Raw genomic sequence first — 25,862 nt, forward strand, 5'->3', positions numbered from 1 at the left:
GTCTCAGCTTATCTTAACCTTCAGGATATTAAGAGCCTTTAGAAACAAGAAGCAAAGCAGACAGTTCATTGCAGCTTTGCAGTGTTACAGATCTTGGTTAACCTGTTTTTAAGATAGCGATGCTTAAACTCTTTCCAAGCAGACCTTGGTTACTGTAAAGCGAGAAAGCAGCACGTACATTCTGTGTGTTGATTTTTGTCTAGATAAGGAAGCACATAACCATAAAGATTCTTCAGTGTTTTTCAAGGCTGAAAAGGAAGGATATGCGTGCAGTCTAGTGCTGGTGCTCCAGACCTGCTATGTAGTCTTACGGTAGAACTGTTGGCACAGTGTGGGTAGGAGCTGTGCTGTGAAGGCTCGCTCTGGTCATGAGCTGGTCAGTGGGAAAGATTTATGTGTGTGATTCCACAGCTGGTCATGTCTTAAGAGCTTGTGCTCTCATTGTGAAGCAGTGCTTGTGACTTTGCAGAGTAGTAATTCTCAGATGAAAGACATGAGAATGAATGTTTGGCTTGAGCAGTGGCTTGTTCTTCTCTCTTACTCTTAGAATCATAGAATTACCCAGGTTGGAAAAGACCTCGAAGATCATCAAGTCCAACCACAGCCTAACCATAGTACCCTAACTCTTAACAACCATATATATATTCTTCCAACAACAGTGAACCTTCAGCGTTAAGGTTTCAGCAGCACTGCTGAAAGCTGCAGTTATCAAACGCAGCACACGTCAGCTCACAGGTGAGGCTGTATGTAGTTGGTTTTAGATCCAGGGGCACAGTGCAAACATTTGTTTGGTCCTTACTGTGAACGCTGAATGCAGGGAAGGTTTCCTGGTGCATCTGCAGAGCAATGTTATTACTGTGCAGACAACTGTAGAAAGTAGAATTCGTAAGAGGATGAGGGCTGGAGGACAGTGCAGCGAACAGGGTGGGGAGCATCAGGATTCCAGTGACAGCTGAATGACTGAGCCCAGTGCAGCTCTTACTTACATGCCTCAAACCAAAGGAAAGCAGAGGCACTCAGCTGGGAGGCAGGAAGGTGTTCTTTGGTGAAACAGGCTTTTGCAATGAACTGAGTAATCACCATTTAGCTTAGCACAGTCTAACAATGCAGCCCTTTGCTAGGTGATAAGGCTGAGCTGAAGGCTCCTCCCATACAGCTGAACTGCTGCAGCCTGGGGACCAGGTTATCATACATAGCAGGCATTCACCCTGTTCTGGAACAACGTGCAGCTTCTGCTTGCAGAGTCCCTTTCACTTCTTCCTGATGAAGATTTTTAAAGTACTGCGACTCCTACTTCTGCTTTGAAGGACATGGAGCAGCTGCTGAGGGTGGGAACTTGGTGTCTTTTTTACTGTACTGAGTTTAAATGTGTAGTTCAAGGATCTGGAATGCACTTTATAATGATGATTCAATTACTATCAGATCATGAGCAAGTTAAGGATGCTGCTTCATCACTGCTGCAGCTGACACAACCAGTGTTCTCATTTTGGCTTGGTAGCCTGAATTATATCAGTATAGTGTTAACTATCATACATCAAAGAAGATTAAAATGGGTGCAACGCTGCAGTATTTGGAACATGAGCAGTACATTACAGTATGGAGGCAGGTGATTAAAAACAACGTTACTGAAGTCCCTGCGAGCACTCAGAACACAGCGTTCAGTCATCCCCAACACTGACTCAGTTACGCAAAGACTGGTTGAGTGGGAGCGCAGCCATTGCACCAGGTTACAAAGAACAGCTTTATTAAGGTTGTGGTGGCACATTAACAGCCTCCCCAGGTCAGCCGTGCCACGTGATCAGTTTTCTGCTTGCTGGGCTTTATGAAGCCCAGGAGTTCCAGTTCAGAAACAGCTCGAATAAAACGAGCGCTGGACACGTCTGTAAAGGAAACTTCATGGCAGTAAGTGACAGAGAAACTATTATGGTACAGAGGGAAAGATTTCTAAGGTACGGCATGCGTACACGACACAAAATATTGTACTGCACACTAAAAGTGTTGGAAATGAGGACAGTATGACTGGCCTATGGAAGCACAAATATCCAATGTCAGATGATTAAACACAACAGAGCAGCTTCATCTTGCAAGGTCTGTTGTTCTCTTTCAGATCCAAAACGTTCCTCTGGTCAAAAGCTGCTCTTAACTGCCTCCAGCCCAAATACTTCACGTGATCCATTCCTGTGACACTTTCATTACATTAGTGCTGCTGGAATTAGCTGCCTTATTTTGTTCCTGAAGTTGTTTATCAATGCACGGGAAGCTACGGTTCAAAAATCTTACACTAATCCTGTAAGTGGTCGAATGCCAAACATGAGACAGAAATGAGAAAGGATACTGTATAACATCATCCACCTGCTCTAAGGATGCTGCGTCTGCAGTCGGTCCCTCAGCTGCCGTCACCACAGTGGAGAAAGCCTAGAAAGGGAAAAGCAGCACAGGGGTAATGGTCTCATAAACAGACAGAGCTCCATTGAAAAGAATGAGCTTGGAGCCAATCGCTGCCACTTGGGAGGAATGAGGTCTTGGAATGGCAGCTCCGTGAGGATGTCATTGTCACAGCAATCAGAAGAGCAAGCGAGGTTACGTGTCACCAGCACAGAAATACAGAAGAACGTCACTCTGTGAACTCACATGCTTACATTTTAAGTCCTAGTTCCTGACCAGTCCTGAGAAGGAAATAATACAGAAGGCAAAGCAGTTTAAACTATCTGGAGAAATGATCTTGGCTGTAGAGAGACCTATCAAAGTCAGTGATGTGAGGAGGCTTGATAGGGAGCTGATGTCCACATTCTCTTCCAGTACCCAAACAAGGCAGCAGTAAATGAAGCACGTTCAGAACAAGGAGAAAGAGTGCGCTCTACACTGTTGTGAGGGAGTAATAGAGAATATATCATTTATGCACATTCTCCTTTTATATTCTCTGGTTTTGGTATGAAACAGAGTTCCAAGCTGGAAGCTTTGCTCTTCCCTTGCATAAACATTCTGCCCTCAGAGCACACACTTCAATGGCAGCACTTGCTCATTTCCTGTGCAGGGAAGAACTAAGGCATTCAAAGAGCTCGGTTGTCAAAAAAGGCACTAAACGAGAGCAGATAAGCAGCAGAAAGGTAAATCAGCAGAATACTGTGAGCAGGCACAGGCATGGTTTGCATTGTTACATACCTCTAACCAATCAACGAGGTTAATCAATCTGCCACATTCCAAATGAAGCTTATAGGCAATGCATATGTCAGGGGCTTTGTTAGAAATGCTTCCTCCATCACTTTTCAGTGCTTCACTCTGATGAAAACCAACAACAGCGATTCTGGTCAGTCTTTAAGATTCAACAAACTCTAGTGCTAAATAGAACATGATTCAGGAAATGCACAGGGGGGTATTTTAACCAAATGTTTGCTGCTTATGCGTTCAGTGGGAACTTGATGGTGCAAAGAAGAAAACAAAACAGAAAGAACATACACCAATAAAACACAAGCCCCCTCCCCGCCAGCTACTCCTTCATTCTCTATTTGAATGCGTATCTGGTCTGGCTTTTATCCTTTCTAGTTGTATTCATGTATCCCAGAGACACGGCCTGCTCTATGGATTCAGGGAGAGAAACGTGTCCCTTTTTATCTCAGACTTTTACCATGCAGCAATTAAAAAGGTGTCACATCTCCCCCCACACCCACTCCAGAAAGGAAAGAGAAAGCTGTAACACAGATCACACGGCCTAAAAAGCTAAATTGCTTCCCTCACCTCAGAGCTTTACCTTTGAAATGTCACAGTCATTTCTCTCTGGCTTTAAACCCTAGACCTATAAAAGCAGAAGTCTGATGTCTCACAAACTGTTCTGTATGTCGGGAAATCCAGGTCATCAGCACTGAACCATTTAGGAGTAAAAAAGCCACTTGAGCGAGAAGAAAATGTGCACGGCTGCAGGATATTTCATTTCAGATGGAAATTTTTGTTCAGATTTCAGTTTCACACGCACCAAGAAGCCAACTCCTTCAGTACAACAACTACTGATTATTCCTTCTGGTTCTCAGAAATTGTTGTTAAAATGCCTTTATGCACTAATTAAACATGGCAACAAATATGGCAGAGCTGGGAAGTCCACCAGACCCAAAGCAAATTGGCCTATATAAATATATACATATATAACATAGATATTAGGTATATCTAATATATAATATAGATATTATAATATAGATAATATATATAATATAGATTATATATTATAGATATTAGATATACTAGATATATTAGATAGATATATAGATATAATATATATATATATATATAATATAGACCAATCTTTATCAAGTATGGTTTCAGATAATTAAGCATTGACTTTGACTCAAGTAACAAATAAGCACCCACGTGCAGATATAACCAGCGTCTTCTTTAACTTTAAAAGAGAAGCGTTAGGACATGAGGATAACTTTGTGTATCACCTCTAATCAAGGATAAAACAGATAAATAAAAATTTACTCCTTCTCCAAATCCTGTGCTATTCCTTTCCTTCCTTTATGTGAATTTCCTTCCATTATGTGAATTTGATCTAAGAAAGAAGAAGGGAAAAGGGCTTTTTTTTCTTCTCTAGATAAAGGTCAGCTTAACTCACAAAATCCATAACAATCCCTTTCTTGGGCTCAGAGTAGACAGGATATCAATTCACAACAGATATTAAAGTGAACGTTAAATGAAACAGACTCAAATCTGCTGTGTAACTTTCATCACATCTATTGTAAATCTCCTTACTACACTGAGCAGAGCCTGTACCTTACAGCATGTCTGCAAGTCTACACAGTGAGGACTAAGACCAGCCCTGCAAAAGATGTCTCTGAAAAAGCCATACACTATTATTCCCCCCATGGACACAGTCCTCCCATTCAAAACAACTACAGAAGAGAAGATCATGACTAGAACAAGCTCTGGAAAACAGCTTTCCCATATAAAACTCTTCCCATGATCAGCTTCTGTATTTCAGTCAGACAGATTCCCCAGCTCATAGCACAGTTCCCAGTTGCTTATCACTGCTGACATGTTGGTGCTCTACAGAACAGCTGGCCATGTGCCAGACTACATGAAACAGCAAAACTAAGTCTTTAACATCATCCTCATGTACAGCCTTGAGAAACAACTCAGGCACTGCAAACAAACCCCTTGTTTCTTACCTTCAGGTAGGAGTATGGGTTATTCAGAGCTGTGTGCAGTGCAATCCTCGGGGCAGCATTCAAGTGCTCGCGGAGAACGCTGGCTGTGTTGAAATACACAATCTCATGCAGAGTCTTGTGGTCTGCTGGAACAAGGTAACGTCTGAAAAAATAACATGAGGTATGGGGGTGAGGAGGTGAGAAATAAGCTTTACCTTAAGTGAAAACAGAATTCTACTGCAGTCAGAGACTACAATGAGGTATTCAGACCAATACTGATAGATCTCAAAAAGCAAGATGAACAGGGCCTAAACCAATTTGAAGCAAAGAAGTCAATAATTATCAACTCTGCACCATATAATCAAAGAATCACCAAGTTTGGAACCTCTAAGGACCTCCAACCTCCTCTAAGGAGACCTCTAAGATCCTCCAAGTCCAGCCACCCCCCTACCACCAATACTTCCTTGTTACACCATGTCCCTCAGTACAACATCTAGAGGTTTCTTGATCTAATGGATTTAGTCTAACAGATTTAATTTAGAATTCTAGCTGGGCCAGAGATAAAGTCAAAAATGAGGGCATAAATGCCAACACCAGTCATGTAGCTCTACTTCACAGATCTTACTCATCCATCTTGAGGTGCCCTGATGAGTCTTCGCTCAACTCCATCTTCAGATATAAAGCTTTTTTGTTATTTTTTGTATGCTCAGCCATACTTCTATCAGCTTCTCTACTCCCACCCATGCCACCACACACCTTCAGCCCGCAACTTCCCTTTACTAAAGCTGTACAGTAATAAGTGCCTTCGTCTCTTAGCCCACGCACCCCAGGTCTTTCAAATTTTCTGTTACATTACTTCCTTCAAGCCTCTATTTGCTACGCCTTCCTTGCTAAACAGCTCCCAAAATGACATAGATGCAGCTTCATGAACAGATCAGCAAAGATTTGAATGAAAACCCTTGGCTTAATTTTCATGATGTACACCCAGTCCTTCCCTCCACTTTATTCTCCAAAGTCAGTTTCTCAATTCATGTGCCGATTACTTCCACTAATCTACTGAAAATAAATGGTTGGAAGAGTGCTCATGAAAGAAAGAAGGCTGGGGGAAAAGGGGGAAGAAACATGCTTTGTACCATGGGGATCAAGAGGCAATTTTGACAAGACTTATTCCCATGCTAAATTGTTAGCAAAATCTCTGTTTTAGCGTATAGTGCAAACCAATGCAGAAGTATCAAACAGGAAAGCTCACCTTACAAGACTGTCTATATAGTCAACAACTTCAAAACGAAGCATTTCAAACTTTGTCAGCTTCTTAGACCGCCTTGATTCCTTCATCTCCAACAAAGTCTGTTAAAAAAAAAAAGCAGTGCCTAAAACTACATGGGAGGTAGTTACTCTCTGGAAAACACAATCTACATGTTGAATATGTATAATCAATTTTTGCTGGCTTGTCTTCATCGATGATGTTAAGAAACGTGTTACGTTTATTTAGGCCAGTGTATCCAGTTCTCAAACTGGTAGGAGTTACGAAAATTCTTCAGGCCTGAAGCTTGAAGAAACGTGGGTTAGGCAGAAGCATAATTTACAAGTCAAATAGAAAGAAATCTCCTAATTTGCATGTTAAAATTCTAGTTAATGACAGATATTTTCTATCACTTTCTACACATCAGGTAGGCCTGACATACAGAGTTGGTATTATTACTTCATTTTTCAGAAGAATTACTTATACAGAACTTTCACCCAGTGCTCCAGGAAGCAGGAAAGACCTAATCACGGACTGATACATCTAAAGAAACATTCAGTTAAAGAACTAGTGAATAAAGCAAACACATGCCTCACCTTCTGAAGATGATGAAGATTTGTCTTCTTCTGGAGCTCTTTTTGTGGTGATATGGACTCATCTTGTTCTTGGTACACTTCTGTTATGGGAACAAAACTAGTGTTTATTATGTGGGGGTAAACTCTTCCTCCTCACCTATAAACCTCCTAACCCAAGCAATCTGAGAAGCATTCAGAGTTACCTGTTCACAGACACTAACACAGGCAGCTTTTGAGTCCTTCCCTTGTAAAAGACTGTTAAAAAGGAGTCAGCAGTGCAGCTTATCCAACAGTTATTAAATAAGTGAAGCAATGCATCCCTGAGAAAAGATCCAGCACTAGCCTTGCATGTCACCTGAAATCCACTTAGGTCATTCTGGGTCATAAACTCGGCTTTTGTAAACTGGACAGATTAGTGCAAGACAGTATCGATGCTTAAGGAACATTCAAGAAGTTGTACACTGAATTTCTTTTCCTTTACATTGGCAACAATTACTAAATAGGAAATAAGCCCACCCACTAAATGTAAAAACTGCAACCAGAATAGCAAATGTTAAGCCTGCTCACATATTTTGTTCTCCATATTTATTTTCATCTTAATTTATAATCAAATTTCATTTTCATAGCCATATAGTTTGTTAATTTGGGTGGGGGGGAGGGTTAGCTTGGAAACAAACAAGCAAAACCTCTGACTGAACAATAAAGGTTATGTCCTGTTCATAATGGAACTAGGTTTCTTGCCTTATTCATGGACAAAGATGTTACTAAGATGGAAATTTCACCTACAGATCACAAATAAAGCTCCCATCAGCAGTAACAATCATCGTATACAAAGCTTGTTAGTGATCTACACAGAATGATAATGCATGGACTCATAAGACCTTGCTTTAAAAACTTCTTCAAATCATCATTTGAAATAAATACTGGCTTTTCATCTTACCATTCTGTATGTTGCTATATTCTCATTTGTTTTTCTTTCTCCCCCCTCTCCCCCCACCCCCCAAGGTAAAAATCCAACTATTTGATCCAATACTTCTGGAAAGTTTCCATTTTAAAGTGCTTTAATTTTAATTTTCCAAACTAGATCAACCATTAGGTTTTCCAGTGTAGTTCAGGATCTTCAGTGCCAGCACCCTCAGTGAAATACACATTACTTTTTAATGCAGTCACCCCATTCCTGTACCACAGCCCTGTCACTGCTGTATATTTTCACAATTACATGCTATAGACAAAAAAAAAAACCCAACAATTTTTCTCCTAAAGAAGCCAAGCTTAACCTACTTGTCCAAATGGAGCATTGCAGCTCCAACTGACAATGACCTTCATTTAATACACATACAACAGATGAGACGGTGGCCAATTCATATTCAAAAGAGAAACAGGAGGGAGCACTTCTTTACAGTTCAAAGGAAAGAACCAAATTCTTATTCCAAACAAATGGAAAACATCAGTTCCTGTTTCTGATGGAATATGGCACTTTTTGTTAACTTGTCTCTGAAAGATGGAAAACTGCTGTTCATTTGCATTCTTCAAGTTTCCGTAATGTCCCCCTACCATGAATAACCAGATAGAGGGGGCAAGATTAGCATGTCAGTAGCGCTGTGACAACCAACACTGGTCTAGCTTTCGTGTGAATCTAACTGAAGGTTAGCGCAATGACTTTATATACATTTGGACTGAATACCACGTCAGAAGGAAATCTGCTTCTGTTTATCTTTCAAAAACTGTTTTGTTAAATATTTTTAGTAATTGCAACATCTGGTGAAATGCTCAGAATACACATGACAGATCCAGTGAGTAATGTTTGCTGATCTGTCCAATTTCTTATCTTACATCACTCTTCTGCCTTAGAAAAGCATGAACTGCAAACCAGTAAAGCATATAAACACGTCCTAATTGTGTCTTGTACTTCAAAACAATCTTGAAATATCTGACAGCTTGTTGCAATGAGGGAATATGACCAGGAAAAAAAAAATAACCATTTGTCTGATTACAGAACAGTTTCAGTTCAATCTGCAAGGGAACATATGACGACGCACACCCACCTTCTAGTTTCTGAAACCGGGTCAAGAACTCCTTCAGCTTCTCTACTATCTCATCAAACTCCCTTCCAGGAGATGACACAAGAATTTCCACACACTTTTGAAGCATCGTTACCAAATCAGACTTATTCAACATCCTAAAAGACACAATTACGGACACAGAATGACAAAAACATCTTTCGATGTTCTTAACTGAAAAAAAGAAAGGTAAAAAATAACTAGAAAAAAAAATCCTTTTCAAGGAGAAAACCTCCATAAAGACAAGTTTTTTCACCTTTTGACATTAAGAGATACCAAACAAATGCAAACAAACAGACAAAATTGTTTTGGACAGACATACTTACCAGTTTTCTACAGGACTGACAAGGAAACCTTTTTTCTGATATTCCACACAACATAAAACTCAGTGGATACAGAGCTGTAAGTTTAGAGAATTTGTAGCTTTTGAAACTATGAACCCCATTACAAAAAATATAGTAAGGTTTAAAACTGATTCCAAAGAAGATGGTATATTATGAAATCAGAATGTCTGAGTTTCAGCTGGGACAGAGCAATATACATTCACCCATGCAAGAAGTACATTACTCTCTGTGATTCAAAACGAGTTCTCAACCTGAACTGGAATTACTGCTTTCTGTATTTAATTGGTACCACCCAACCACTCCTAGAATCACAGCATCGTTTAAGTTGAAAAGGACCTCTCTCAGTCACCCTAAGTGTTTACTTAGTTTTATTTATGTATTAGGGCATTTTGTAAACGTCACCAAGCACTTCCCAGTTTCACAATCTTCATTCAAAAGATAACCAAGCAAGTCCTTGCTAATAGCCACAAATGAGCTCCAGAATTAAGTCACCAGATCCAGCCAGTACCTCTACACATGCATGGCAAGAGATTCCAATTGCCAAACAGTTTTGAACAATCACATATTTGTAATAGCTAATATTTCTAAGAGCCCTACTCAGCTTATCCATGTGGTTTTGCTTTCTCTTTATAAAGTACAAAACAAAGACACTAACAGTTAAAGGAGTCTATAAGACAGAAAAGATGTGGATACATAAAAAAAGATGATAACAAACTAATGAAATAGCGGCCATCAGTGTGTCAGGCAGTGGTTCCCCATGTCAGCCAGCTAAACATCATCTAAAAGGGATTTAAAGAGGCATTTGGAAGAGGCTGGGGTAGCTTTACTGATGTCTGGAAGGGCAAGTGCAATTCAAGTTCCAGTTTCTGATTAGCAGTTGATGTTTACCTGATTTGCAGTTATGGATTTTTTGCGAGGCAACAGTTGCTTTTACATACCTTCATTTTGTAAAGAATAACAGCAGGAGCTAATTAAAGGAAGGCGACCTTGACCACACAAAAGGTAGAAAACATTTACTATTTTGTAGAGAACAACAGATGAACAAGATGGCCTTGTTCCAGGCATGAGAAAATACTGCAGTAGTTAAATACATAAAATGACAAGAGGATGATGAGATGTATACATACATAAATGGAAAATACATTATTTTCCATTCATTTATATTAGGTTTTTTTTTTTTTTTTCAATATGCAAGTTCGAGAAGTATCCCAGGCATAAGAACCTAGGGAAGAATTTATTTACAAAGATGATAAGACTAGGAGGTCCAAACAACAGGCAAAAGCATTGTTACTGCACACTGGGAAACAGTAAAAAACATTTTCCAGCCTTCTGGATCCAAGACTACTGCAAGGTATTCCAGGTATCAGAAAACCTCACATCATCCAGATGCATCCAATAAATATCTCTTATTACTCAGACGTGAGTTATGGAAGAGAAGAAAGGAAGCCAGGATGAAACCCACAGAAACACATTCAGAATGATGAAAGGAGAACTGCCTGAAGAACCGATAAGACAAGTGGACAACACAATGATATAGAATGGCTGGACTGTGATAAGCAGCATGTGACCAATGACATCAGCAATCAGCAGCCAAAAACACAGTACTGTATTCAGACAGATAGAAGACTGTCCTTAAAATGTTTTGCCACATAAATCTTGATCAGATGCCCATGCCAGTCAGCTCTCCATCATCAGTGAAGAGAGACATGCTCCTACACCTCTTGATTCTCTGTTCTGACTGGACTACATTCACTCCCTCTTTTCTCTAATTTTAACTTCTTTAATACAATGAAAAAAGATGACTCCAGAAAATACTGAAAAATAACAGAAGGATGAGCACAAGGAATATCAATAGGCAATACAGCCCCTAGGAAAGCAGAGATATTAAAGAACAGTCAATAAATTCCACAGTAAAGCAAAGGATGAAAAGCAAAGAGGACTCAGTGGAAGGGCAAAGATCACATTTTGCCACTTCCTTCTGCAACACACCAGCAAGATCCCCATACAGAAAAATCAGACTGTAAATATTTGTTAAAAGGGAGAAGGGAGTTGAAGAAAAAGCTGAAAAAAAAAATATATATATAACCCCAGTCAGACTTTCAAATATTGTAAGGAACTCACATTGAAGAAGTTAGAAAAAAAATGATGGAATTTCTGGATTTAAAGCAAAAACCAAATCAAACTAAAAAAAAAAAAACACAAAACAAACAAAAACAACAACAACAAAAAAACACAAACCCACACCTTATCTATTTCAATAACCCTGATTGCTGATATTTCTATTCTACGCTGATCAATGTTATCTCTATCAGAAATTCCATGTAGTGGTTGCCAGGATTGGAGAAAAAAACGAGAGAGATGAACAAAAAAGAATGAAGAGGGAATAAGCCAGAATCTGATGGCAGCATCAACAAGGAAGCAAATGAATTCAGAGTGGAGGAAAGCAAATTAAACATACGAGGAGAAAAAAGGAGAGGTAAAAATGGCCAAGAGTCACTATATATTACAGAACAAACAGAACAGAAAATCATAGTGACACATTTGTGACAAAGGGCAGATAAGTGATTGAGTGCTGTCAAGATTCAGTAGAGTCAGAACTAAGAAATGACTGCAGACATGACAACTCATGCAAGCAATCCTTCCAATGGGATGAGGGTAAAAATATAGCAAAGTGGAGCTGTGGGAGAATGCAGTGTGGTAAAGATACAGTATGGGGAGAATGTCTCTTACGTACATGAGCCCAGATAGTGATCCTCCACCTACCACAGACATGGTTTTTCTATTCAACTTATTGTCAAAATGTCAAACCTCACAACCTCACAGACTCTTGACATGGAAGTTATGGTAACAGTGTTGCATTAACTCCTTGAGCAACATAAATAATGCGCTGTTAGAAGGAATGCAGTTATCAAAAAACAGTTACTTGCCACCAAAGAAAGTTTAAAAGTCTGTGTTGCAACATGGCAACTTAAAGGCTTCCCACTATCAAAACTGTCTTAGATGACTTTTCACTTTTAAACACCGATAGACAACACAAATACAGCTCTCCTAAGGTTCAATAACGATCAGCATAATCCCTGTATAAACTCAAAGACAAGTTTATGTGTAAAAAAAAAAAGAAAAAGGAAAAAAAAAAAAGGCAGTGAAATAAGAAATAAAGGCCACAGGTACCATTTGGAACAGATTCTGATTTTGTCAGAATGGATCACAGCTTAGGCCAACTAAAACTAACAACTTGGTTGACCAGCTGTTAATAAAAAGGTCTTGAAAAATACAGCATAATGATGTTGAAAGAATTCTGAAAGAATCCCTAACAATTATACAGCTCATGTTCTCATTTACATAAATACATCTCAGCGTCTTCAGCATACTTACACTGGGCATAAGAAATATTAGATTCCGGCTGAGTTTCGTAGGAAACAGCAGGAATACAAAATGAAGAAAGCAGTCAATTGTACTTGCAAACAATCCAACAAGCTGCAGATCTTCAACGCAGGTTGCGTGCTCAGCTTTAAGTTCCACAGTAACAGACGAGTGATATTCTACATGTGTACAGTGGTATTAAACAGAATAAAAAAGGGATAAAAAAAAAAAAAGGATTAAAAAGTCACCTTGCTAACTGAAGAGATGACTCATATTCCTCTGTCTCCCACACTCGGTTTTCCAAACATGCACAGTGCAGTTCCCTGATCTGTTATGCATAAAGTAAGGAAAGAATAAAATGTTTTTACAAGCTAAGCAATGAAGAACTCTTACAACAAGCTTTTTAAAGTAACACGTAATTCCTTTAGAGCTTCTTTCCCAAATACACTGAATGACTGCGACATAAATCAAGAGCATTCAGTATCTTGTACAACTAACTTCCCTGCATTGCTGGAGTCTGTGTTGCTCTGTACCAGGTTTAAAACAGCCAGCTGAAGGTAACTGCACATATCAGCGAGGGACTAACTAAACAACTCTTAAATCTTAAATACTGGGAACACTTCAATTCTGTAGTTAGGGACATTTTATTTTGCACAGAAAATTGTTAAAACTCAGCTACTCAGATTCTCAAAATGAGACCGTTTGAGTCTTCTAGGTATTAGAAGAGTATACACTGTTTGCACTTCATACAGAGAATTGGAAGTGTGGGAAAAATCAACTCGCCAATTCACTTGCTGATCTGTACATTTGCCTCCTTCTACAAACACATTCCTGCTGACTGACGAGCTATCATCCCTGCCAGCAGAGAAACCACATGCTGTTCCTCTCTTCCCATGGCAAGAAAGCATCTGTCTCCCTGTCTCCATTGGAGAAGTAGGGGACAAAACAGCAGAGCAGTAAATAAAAAGCATAAATACTAATTCAGATGTCGCACTGGGAAATGACGAAAGATGTTTCATTGAAACAGAGTAAGAGTACTTCACCTGCTTGCCCAAAGGATACTTTGGAAGAGAAGATGTGAAAACATGAAGACATCTCAGAATGGGAAAATAATTTTCATGGTAGACATTCAAGTCCTCTAGCAGCTGCCGCACTGCTTCCTGTAGGGACAGGATAACAGACAATCAGAAGTTGTTATGACATTAGTTTGTTTAAAACCTTCACAAAGTTCTTAAAACGACTCCGAGGTTTTGATGCTCTGGTGTGCTGTGATTTAAATCCCCCATTTTCACTTAAGACCACTAAGTAAAAATGATTCATTCAATAGCACACTGTGTATTTTAAACCTTTTTCTTCCATCTCACTGGAGAGCTGTTATTGATTAGCAGAAGTATCATTTTCAGCAATATTTAGCTGCTGGGATATCTCCTGAAACCAAGACAATACATGTAATAGGTTCTGAGAAATTACACAGCTACATTTATTCAAGTCTTCATTAATTGCTTTATTTTTTTTATCACAAGCACTTAAAAATTTCCCTCTTGCATTATGGGTGGCTCCTGCTTTTATTAATGAGATGTACATACAAGGATCAGATCGCAGAAAAGGCTGTAGTTAGACCTGGCTGTTAGGCTGTGGTTGGACTTGATGATCTTCAAGGTCTTTTCCAACCTGGGTAATTCTATGATTCTATGAAAAGTATCTAGAGTTGCTGCTTCTATGTGCTTTTAGTTCAGCTTATTTATTTATTGATTCAGATTTTCAGAAACAGAAAAAAAGCAAGAAAAAAAACCCCGATGTATCAGGAAAAAGAAATAAGGGACTGCTGCCATTGAATTGACCAGTTTGCACCTCATCATTGCTGGCTTCCCATGGAAGAATCTGTAATGCTTCTGGAAAATCCCACTAGAAACTTCTGCTGGCTACATTTTAGGCTCACTACAATTAAGTTTATGAATGAGAAGATCTTCTGCCCCCTGATTGTAGTTAAGGATCATAAGAGAATATCAGAATTTTCTACATTTTCACTGCCCTTTCACTTAGCTCTGAGCAAACCACTCCAAGTAGAAATAATAAATAAATGAAAGAAAACAAACCACCCAAACTCTCTAAAGTCAAGCTAAAAATAAAGGGTATTGAAGATTTAAAATAAATCAAAACAAAATAAAATCCTTCTCTGCAGGCAACATAAGGAAAACTAATACGTGGAAGATGCAAGTATCAAACTGCAGGCTGGAATCAACAACAAGCTGGTGTTGCAGAGAGTTCCATGAAATTAAGAAAAGGTTTGAGATGATAAAAATCATTAAGACATTTCTCTTTTGTGGACTTACCAATTAAAATGTAAATGTCACTAGCTTAATAATTACTTAAATGACTTCCAAGACCCTAAATGGGTGCTTCTAGGTTTGTATCTGAATGCTAAGAATAATCATTAAAAAAGAGTTATCAACACCACAAAAAAAACCCAAACTGATAGAAGACAGCAAGTTCTGTTTAATGTTGCTAAATCTATTTTACTCCACAAAACTGAGAGCATTCTTCCATCTGTATTTCCCCTATCAGGTCTCTCAGATCAAGACTGATGCAGTTACGTAAGTGGAAATGCAGTATGTATTTTGCCAAATAACAGAGTAGGGAGGCATATTCTGTTTCTCTCCTTTCTCTTTTAGTAGAGATTGAAAACATGATTAGAAGATGATGCAACATCATTTCAACTAAAACAGATCATCCCACTTACATAATTTCAAATGAAATTTGCCAGAAAAACTTTCAGACAAAGCAGAAATCAATTAGGATGTAAAAATGAAGAGAAAATGCACTTAAATCCTGATTATTCGAAACAGGTGGGACTCCTCCCGCAGTTTAAAATAAAAGAGAGGGAAAAAAAAGGACCAACACAGACAACAAACAGCAGCTGAGAAAGAACACTGCAAATGTAGTTGGTAAGTTTGAACAGCAAGTTTACCTGCTCCTAAAAGTGAATAGTAAATTTTTAAGTACCATCGCCATCACATCCTTAAAAGTACTTCCCAAGTTAGGAATGGTACTGTGGGTCAGGAAGGTATACAGAAGAAATAGCAGCTCATTAATGCAAATGTGGGTTTTTTTCCCCCCCGAGTAAATAATGCTGCCAGCTTGGCAATGCAACCATAGTCCTACTGCTATCACAGAGATCAGAACTAATGCCTTATGGTTTATCGGAAGCATCACATGCACACAGACACAAGAGTTCTGGCTGTTTCTTTCCCAGACTTCCAGGGTAGGGATGAGCTTATGAAATAAGGAGTGTATTGTACTTATTAAACATACTGATGAATATTCAACTTTGAAAGCAGCAGCCCATTAAGCGGTGTTTAAACAAAGAAGCAGTCACTGCCGCTCATTCCCACTCCTTCCTTCCTTCCTGCTGTTTTAGCAGACACATTTATGCACCTGCAGAGAAAACAGGTTGGGGAAATTATTCTGCAGAAACAAGCCAGCAGAAAAACTCCACGGCTTTTTGGTTTTGGTCAGGTTATTTAAGTTGGATTGTTTCTTTGATCACATTTATACTGCAGCCATGCAAGCTGCTGTGCTGGCACATCTGCTGAGGTGTGAATAAACAGCAAGGGAACAGCAGTTGCTGAAGCTATTTTAGATGCTGAAAACCATAGATCAGAAAATCACACATAAATCATCTCTAGCCTTCACTACTAGAATTGCATTGCACTCACAAATTTGCCTGCTCTCTTTCAAACATTAACAACAACAGTCTTCTTTCTTGGAGAAGAGGCTCAGGAGAGACCTCATCACACTCTACAACTTCCTGAAGGGAGGCTGTGATGCGGAGGAGTTTGGCCTCTTCTACCAGGCAACAAACAGGACCTGAGGAAACAGCCGCAAGTTGTACCAGAGGAGGTTTAGATTAGACATAAGGAAAGACTTTTTCTCTCAGAGAGTGGTCAGACACTGGAATGGCTGCCCAGGGAGGTGGTGGAGTCACCGTCCCTGGCAGTGTTCAAGAGGCATCTGGATGAGGAGCTACGAGATCTGGTTTAGTGGCTTGTGGTTACAATGGTAATGGGAGGACAGTTGGACTAGACGATCTAGCAGGTCCTTTCCAACCTTGTGATTCTATGAATGTTCTTCATATTTGAGAAGTCCTTGCAGACCAGGAAGACCTGCTAGGATACACGAGTAGCTTTGTCTTTGGTTGTACCATCTGCCCAATAGGTTGCTACACTTCAGGTGAAGTTGAGAGAAACACTTTATCCTGAACGATGCATGTACTGGGAGAGATTCAGCTAATGATAATTACTGACAGATCTTTTAGAGGACGATGAACTCTTAAAATGCTCACAATAGCATCTTGGCCTCAATCACCTGACAAACTTCTAGATAAACACGCAGCATAAATTAAGATTTTCAACCTGCACAACATCTGGTGTGAACGTGCGCCTTAGGACTTGGTCTGCCCTACTGCACGCAATCAGAGACCGCTTGGAGGGTACAGAGGATTAAAAGCTTAAGAAATAACCTTCAAGATTAGTTACTCACTCTTTAAACACTTCACTGACTTTCCAAGAAACTCAGTCTGAGTAAGCACTATAAGACAAAACCATAAATAAGCCTCGTAACCTTCTCTCTAGGCAGTTTTATTTCTACACGTAGCTAAAAGCTGATGCAAGAAAAGCTGTGCAGCCTTGTATAAAAGTACAGGGAAAACCCAGAGATTTGCAACTTTGACCTATGGATCCTAATTCTCCACCACTGGACGTGAAGCAGAGTACGTAGTGTATGAAAGAAGTCATAGAAACCATACAGCTTAGTCATGTAATTTATTATCTTCCACATAAGTTAATATATTTGTAAAATAATTTGTGCTATCCAAAGACGGTCTTAAAATTTTACCTTTAAGGAACTATCTGCTGTCAGCAGTGCAATCTGTTTCTCTGAGACTTGACTTTCCACAAACCTGATGGCAAGGAAAAACAGGAACACAAAAATTACAATGTAGATTGAGCTTAGAAACTTATAAGGTTAAAAAAATCAAAAGCATTTATGCTGCTGCGAGGATTTACTTGAGAAGATTCAAAAAGGATTCAACTTACTGGGTAGTCAGACCCAGCAAGTTGAAAGGCCACAAGAAAACCTTAGAGATTATGTTCCGTGTCAGCTTAACAAGCTGAATGGTGATTTATGGCTGCTTGTTTTAATAGCTTGTGTCTGTATTAAGGACAAGAGGGAAAAACAGTATGAACCACAGAAGCTATACTCCCTATACCAGAAAACTTAGGGTTTCTGAAATTACTGAGCACCATCTTCCTTTAGATAGATTTCTTTCTTTACACAAACATATGCACCAATAGCCCATAGTTTTCACACTTCACAGATTCCTTTCATCATTCTCAACGCTGACTAAACATAAGACTGTCCAAAAATTTATTTCACCTCCTACCTTCTAAAAGAGGGCAGTCTTCGAACGTTTTCACACTGATTATGTGATAAAGAATTTACTCTTCTCTTTGCTTCTTCCAGCTGGCAACACAGTATACTAAGAGGATTGGAATGGAAGTGCTCCACAATACAGAGCTGAAAAAGAAAGCAAGAGCCAGTGATGATAACAAAATTCACCCTTCCTGCTATGTCTACCCTTCAAGGCTTTCTTATCACTACAGTACATACACTGCAATGGCACTAATGGCATTCCTTTAAAAAAAATGCACTACCATTCGTAAACATTCCACAAGTCACATCACTCCACTACACTGATTACAGAGCTTTAAATGCAGTCATAACTACCTTTCTTTGCACAATCTGCTATTCAAATTCAGTAGCGCATTGTTTCCCCACTTACATAACCATATTCATTTATGCAAATTACTGCATTCTTTAGGTTACATATACAGCTCCAATGTTCATAAATGTGTATATATTAAGATATGTAAATCAACTACTGTATACAAGTAAACTTACCATGTCCTCATTTCAATTTCTGTTTCATGTACACAAAAATACACTGCTAAGTTCTTACTGTGCACAAATACAAATTCCCTGTCACTGATTTTAGCTGCATTAAATATTCCTAGTACCAGGGCCTTACAAAATAACAGCACATGTCAATCACATCTAGTCTTCAAAACAGACAGAAAACCTCACTAAAAATATTTAAAGCAAAAACCATCAAAGGGAAGAGACACTTCCTGTCAGAAACGTTACGGTTACTCCTAGACATAACTGGGATCCCTTGTGATCATCACTTAGGAAATCTGATCTGAAATTGCTTCCTTGATACTTCCTTGAGTACTTTGATGCACAAGGACACAGACATACCCTGAGGACTAGGGTTTGTATTTCCAAATCAGGCCAATGGGGAATCTTTAAATCCTGGCAACTCTTTCATATAAGAGAAGTTGAATCTTAAACATCAAAGAACCCTGGACACTCTAAATGCATATGACTTGAAAATATCAAGTTTTACTGGCAAGTTCCTCTGTGGCACCAAGCAAGTAGAAACAAAATCCAGTGAAGCTCACAAGGAATAAAAGCTACATTGAGACTCAGATGCAGAAATACATCTAGATACAAAGACAAGCATAAGAACAATCAAAAAACCCCAAAGCCATAGCCTGTGTAATTTTAAACTATTATTATTATTTTAATAAACTTCACCAAGTCTTCCACATTGTCTCCTGAGAGGGTAAATGTAACTCCTGAATTGCTGCACAGCTGATTACAAGCATCACCTACTTTGTGGCAATAAACAAGTGACCCTCCAGCTCCTGTTTCTCTGAAAACTTCAGTGTGAATGCAGAAATTGCTCCAGAAGGACTCCTAAGCATGGAGTGGGGAAGAGACGCTGCTGTAGCTGACTCACACCGTGACAAATCCAGACCAAGAGGATCAAAGCAGCAACTTGATACCCAGATGGAGGGTAGTGCCAAGGGTGTTTGAAGCTACAACTAAGCAAAAGAGAGGTATTTCTGCCCACTATGGCAGGTCACATTAAGTGCATCTTTTAAATACAACTTTTTGTGCAGAATGGGCTGTCCTTTAAATGCTTGCTTACACCCACTCCTGGAAGCTTTTCTTTAAAACTTTGGCAGAGAAACACCCACCTGTTCACAGAACCAAGCTGTTTTCAAAGGGCATTTTTTCATCCACATCAATGACAGCAAGAATAGGAACCAGAAATGTCTTTCAGTGTCTGGTAATCATGAATGAATCACACTTCATTTTCACCACCCATAATGTGAGTTCCTGTTCCCACTGCCTACCTGAAATCCTTTGATAAAATTCTGGACAGAAAAATCATGGTAGAGGAATATGTTGATGAGAACCTGCAGAACTTTCTCACTCAGTTTAAGTGGAAACTGGGTTGTTAAAAGTACCTAAAGGGGACAAGAAGGAAAACACAGGCATAAAAATTCCTTCCTGAATTCAACTCAGCAGAATTTATATTCACAATTCAACATGACTCTCAGCACGCATTAGTGTTTGAGTAAATGAGATGCTGAATATGCTGCCAACTTCTAAAAACATATCTGGAAGGACAAACACTCATGTAAAGACTGTGTTTCAGTTTATTATTTCACCACATTTTTCTAAGTTCCTTTTAGTAATTAACGTGCAATCTTTCAGTTAGTTTTAGCTTACCATTATTTCTGTATTACTTTTTAAATTACAAACAATGGAAAGCAGATCGCTTTAATAGTGGGGATACCACTACTTTCAGCACGTAAAGCAACAAGTTTAGAACTCCTGCACAGAGGATTACATGCAAAATTACATAAGCAAAGTCCTTATTTGAACTGACCACTTGGATAACTACTAAGTTTTTTACAGACCGCAGAATTCAGGAGGAACTGATATATTCTGTTCTTAGGGCTATCCTTTTCTCAGCAAAGGGAAGCTCAGATCAAAGCACTACTCTTCTTGAAAGAGGTGGGAAGGTCAAAGTAATAGCCCAAGCAAGTACGCACAGATGTCCGTTTAAATCAAAGATGAAAGCAGGTGTGTCTCAATGCAGGGAGGAAGCTCTGAGAACTAAGAAGCTACCCTGCAGTTATGGATAGAAATATCCAAAATTCACATCACTCAGGAATAGATTCAATTTCTAAAGCTTCAGGCAAACTTGTATTTAAAGGCTGTATGTGTACACTGTGCTTGAATACATACACGCATCCTATTCAGAAAGGGAATTACCTTGTCAATTATAGTAGACAGGTGGTCCTTACAGGAAAGGGACTGGAAAAGCTCAATGCACAGCAGAGAGGAAACAGAGTGAGGAAGTAAGCTGTGGATAATCATTGGAGATGTAGCGATTCCAAAAATCAGTATGAGAGGAAATTCACCAATATGCTGACTATGGGAAGGAGAGGAGAAAGAACAACAACAACTTAACAGTCATGTTGCAGAAACTCGTGAAATAAACACATTATGTTCCTATCGCAGCATTGACCACATATGACTTAGTTGTAATAAAGAAATAAACCAACCAAACAGAAGTGTTTATGTGTGCTGGAGGTGGCGGAGTCACTATCCCTGGCAGTGTTCAAGTGGCGTCTGGATAGGGAGCTGGGAGATATGGTTTAGTGGTTTTCTGTAGGTATGGTAAAGGGAGTAGGTTGTACTAGATGATCTTATAGGTCCTTTCCAACCTTGTGATTCTATGATTCTATGCAGTACAAGGAGAAAAAAAAAAACAAACCAAAACACAAAAGGAAGCTACTTAAAACTCTAAAACAGAAAATCAAATTAAATGATATTTTAGGATTCTAATTTCAGGAAGCAGCATAAAAAGCATCTTTCCAGTTACAGTGCTGTACCAACACATCCAGAGAACTGAATGTTAGCACTTATATTTTATTCTTTCCAAAGAATTAAAGAAAAATGAGAAGAGATATTGCACAGCTAACAGCCTCAAGAGCATTTAAATGGAGTTTCAAGGGAACCCAAATGTTGCTACCTTAAATCACCTCCAGGTAAAATATGACAATTTATTCATTTTTTATTGTCTTTTACCACAGCTGCTTATTGACCTCAGTGTTTCAGCTGACACCCCTACAATTACCTCCTTGTATAAACTTAAACACAAAAACAAAACTCTACATGTTACTGCTCACTGTTTAATCTTGTGATCAACTAATCAGAAGAATCCCTTCTTAACCCACTTCATCTTAGACACATTTAAGACAAAGGAGGAGAATAAATCTGAGTTCTACAATTAACCCAAAGAACTTTTAAAAAGTACTATGCGACTCTTCCCAGCTTTCACTGCACTCCTCTTCTCTTCTGCTTTAATCAAGCCAACTCCTAATCATGAAAACAGCTGAATCCTCTGAAATTTTTTGAAACAAGGTCTATTTTTCAAAGTGTATGTGCAGCTAGTAGGCTGTGACAGACATAAACTTCACTTTGTCTGCACTCCAAATGCTCATAATGAGGTATTTATCCTCGCCACAAAAAGCAAAATAGAGCATGACACTTAAGAAACAATTAAAACCTCATTTCCCCCTGCCTTACAGTCAATTATTCCGAGATAATTGTGATTTCTGATTTTACTTCTTGAAACATCCCTCCAGAGAACCCATCTGCCAGATTTGAAGTAGAAAGCAATTTTACTGTGGGCCTCACAGCAAGTGAAATTGCCTAGCCTTATTTAGAGGGGACATCAGACGTGCATGCTGTATCTGCATTAACTCTACAACTGTGGCTCTGACCCTGCTGTAACTGCACTTTCAGCCAGGGCGCTCTTGTTGGAGAACAGTGGGGCTGATTATTGCAATGCTGGAGATGATTTTAAGGAAGACAGCACTAAGGAAGGACAGAAGCACAGAAGCATCTGAAGTAGTCTGTCACTCACTGCTCAATCACTGCTGCTAATAAGCAGCATCAATGTCTGCTCCAGCTCCCCTCTGGTAACATTCCTTCATTTTTATACTTCTTATCAGCTGCAAATAGAAAACCAGTAATGGATTGGAAGAACAAAACTCCAAGTGACATTACCTGCTGATAACTACAAAGTCCTGAAGTACTTTTGTGGTGAAACTTTCCATGTCTTTGAAGATAACAACAACTGGAGGAGACTGGCAGTGTCTGGAAGATGTTCTTTTTTTGCCCGGAGTATCAGAATCTGTTCTCTTTAAAGTCATTGGTTGTACATTAATAAACAGAAGGCAATCAAATAAAAAAAGACTGAATCCCACGTCTACAGTAATATAATGTACCAAAGTGACTCAACTGACTTTTTTGCTACAACTGTACTTATCAGAAGTGTCAAGAACTCCAAGTTTTCTTCCTACTGTTTGGCACAGCAGGAAAGGCAAAGAATATACAAACTGAAGGGAAACAAAGGAACTAGAGCTGTTTAGTCTGGGGAAGAAAAGGCTGAGGGAGACCTTGCTCTCTTCTAGTATCTGAAAGGTGCTTAGAGCGAGAGTAGGGTTGGTCTCACTGGTGACAGGACGAGGGGAAATGGCCTCAAGCTGCACCAGGGCAACTTTAGGTTGGATATCAGGAAACACTTATTTACAGAAAGGGTTGTTAAGCACTGGAATAGGCTCCCCAGGGGGGTGGTTGGGGCACCATGCCTGGATGCGTTTAAAAACCATTTGGATGTGGTGCTCAGGGACATGATTTAGCGAAGGGTTGTGAGTTAGGGCAGTATGGTTAGGTTGTGGTTGGACTCTGATCTTTAAGGTCTTTTCCAACCTGAGCAATTCTATGATTCTATATGCCATCAAAGACAAAACCAGCTCTGTGAGACAGTAATGCTCTGCTGAGACAGTGGAACATTTGAGCTGGGGACATGGAAACTGCCCATTCTCTACATATTCATACAGTAACTAAAAGTATACACTCATTAAACTTTTACTTAACATGCTGCTCATAAAAATCACTTCTAGCTTTCATTCAAGACAGAAAAAAAAAAGCCTGAATAAAACATAAATAGCTTTATCAAATACAATGATAAAAAAAAACATTTAGAAAGTTATTTTGTCACTGCTTTTCATTGTAGTATGGGCTGCAGATGACACAGTGCCACACCAGGCAGTGTGGTGTCTTTCCCCTAGAGGGATGTTCTCTCCTGAAGTTTTATTTTAATAAACATCCCAGCACTCCTGGGAGTAAAGCACCTACCTAGAATTAAGTTGATATTGCATTTTCAGCTTATGGTCCCCAAGTAAATATATTATAAAGTAGCAGTATACCTATTTTTTTCCAGAATCCTGACATTCATTCCTTATCACATATGAACTCCATTACACATTACAGATTTATACTTGAATCTCCTCAGTCTCAGCTGCTTCTTCACATTAGATGAAAAATTTAACTTCTGCATTTTTTCACTAGTGCATATAAATTTGAGTTATTCAGTTTCCTTCTCTTAAAGAACACATAAGTCAGATGTTTTTGTAAACTAGTGATACAAAAAAATCTTACCTTTGTCGCATTCTCATACCAGTTGATAAGAGAAGTCATTGAACAACGTACTCTGTTACGGGGAACGTGTTCATAGTCCTCCTCTTCCGATGAGTCCACATCTATACAGCAGTTCATCAGCTGTCCCAACAGCTTCTGCATCAGATTCTTTATGCCTTCACAACACATTTTTAGAAATACGATAAAGACATTTGTTTAGTGGCCTTCATCCTTAGCGTTTCCCCAGCTCATACTCTAACAAACTCTCCAACTTTTTTTCCACTTTTCTACCTAGATGGTAATAATTCACACTAAGATGTGGCCCCATACCTTTCCTAAACTCCACATTTGCTGTCAGAATGACCTAAAAATAAACTGGAAGGCCACCAATAGATATGAGGATTCTGCCATGTGTTCTTTTAATCATTTCATTTAAATAATATTTATGGGACAGATTTTTTTCTACCCATTTCTTTGCTGCAATAATGTGAGTCTAACCATTTAAAAGTGGAATGCATCCATACATCAACCGCTCAAACAAGAGGAAAGCCAACCTACAATATTATCATGCAGTACACTAACTAGCATGTTCTCAACATTCGTGTTACAACTAAACGGCATTTCAATCTTCAATGTCTGAAAAAGAACTACAGACACATCTTAAAACACAGTAGGAATTCCTGCTGTATTATCCTGGGACTGAACAAATCTTTTGAAGGTATTCAAGATCTCTCCCATCTCAATTTTCTTACACTTGGGGACAAAAACTGGAATTACTAGTTAATAGACAGATTATTCAAACGAAGAAGCAAAGCTATTGCAGTATTACCTGGGCAATCTTTGGCTTCCAGCAATGCTATGTAAGGAGTAACTTGATTCTGAAGGACTTCTGAGAGACTTCGAAAGGTGAAGTCGTGATCTGTAACATTCACACCTAAAAGAAAGATTATTTAAGTGCATATTTCCTTGTGACCATGGTGACTGAATGATAAACTGAGTTGCAGACAAAGACCAGGAGATAACACAGATATCCAAGGAAGGAATGAAAAGTATCGCTTCATCTATGAGGACAGATTAAAAAACAGCATAAGACTGAACATACATATTAATACCAGTCAGCTGAAAGGAACAGAGAATCACTGTAAAGACACCTAATGGAGAATTTTTCCTTACTTTTTATGAAAGATTTCTCAAGGGTACAAACCTGCAGGGAATAGGATTGGTTTTCTAATTTCCCTGCCACTCATAACCTCAAAGACATCCACAGGCAACTAATCCCACAGATAAAAAGATGAAATTCACTTTCTCTAGGAGAACGGCAGTGCAGACCCCTGAGACCTGAATTTGCATGGGACTTCTGCAAGCAGGGAAATTACTGTGAGTTTTTATGAACTACAGTCTGAATTAATTATGACCTACTCAACATTTACCGCCTTTGTTATAACATCCTTAGTCAAAAATAAAAGGAAAGTGGGAAGAGGAAACAGTGTGGGGAAAGGGGAGTCTTCAGAGGGCAAATCATAGCTTCTTTTCCATGGAAATATTCAGAGCAGGAACTTCCCACTTTCTGCTGCATCCAAAAGCAAACTAACCTTCCTGTCTTTGTTACTGTTGACATGACACATCTGCAGCACAGGTTTGTGAACCAGTGAAAACATAATCAGGTTGCCCTGAACTAGGTTCAAGTTTTCAGTTATGACTATTTGAAAGGGGAAGAAGAAAAAAGAACTTCAGAA

At 39.0% G+C, this 25,862-nt stretch overlaps 1 protein-coding gene across 1 annotated transcript in view; it reads right to left on the reverse strand.

The window, feature by feature from the left end:
* Positions 1-1,721: 1,721 nt before the first annotated feature.
* Positions 1,722-25,862, reverse strand: part of ORC3 (origin recognition complex subunit 3) — a 32,187-nt gene continuing 8,046 nt past the window's right edge. The window contains exons 5-20 of the mRNA XM_015858896.2: positions 24,956-25,060; positions 24,148-24,302; positions 22,711-22,844; positions 20,908-21,067; positions 19,980-20,093; positions 18,161-18,294; positions 17,614-17,677; positions 13,764-13,880; positions 12,969-13,048; positions 8,999-9,132; positions 6,975-7,054; positions 6,385-6,482; positions 5,157-5,298; positions 3,163-3,279; positions 2,336-2,415; positions 1,722-1,870 (exon numbers count right to left, since the gene is read on the reverse strand). Of these exons, the coding sequence (XP_015714382.1) occupies positions 1,765-1,870; positions 2,336-2,415; positions 3,163-3,279; positions 5,157-5,298; positions 6,385-6,482; positions 6,975-7,054; positions 8,999-9,132; positions 12,969-13,048; positions 13,764-13,880; positions 17,614-17,677; positions 18,161-18,294; positions 19,980-20,093; positions 20,908-21,067; positions 22,711-22,844; positions 24,148-24,302; positions 24,956-25,060 (1,820 nt within the window). The 3' untranslated portion in view covers positions 1,722-1,764. The remainder of the gene's footprint in view (positions 1,871-2,335; positions 2,416-3,162; positions 3,280-5,156; positions 5,299-6,384; positions 6,483-6,974; positions 7,055-8,998; positions 9,133-12,968; positions 13,049-13,763; positions 13,881-17,613; positions 17,678-18,160; positions 18,295-19,979; positions 20,094-20,907; positions 21,068-22,710; positions 22,845-24,147; positions 24,303-24,955; positions 25,061-25,862) is intronic.

The sequence above is a fragment of the Coturnix japonica genome, chromosome 3 (genome assembly GCF_001577835.2).
Source record: "Coturnix japonica isolate 7356 chromosome 3, Coturnix japonica 2.1, whole genome shotgun sequence".
NCBI classification, from domain to species: domain Eukaryota; kingdom Metazoa; phylum Chordata; class Aves; order Galliformes; family Phasianidae; genus Coturnix; species Coturnix japonica.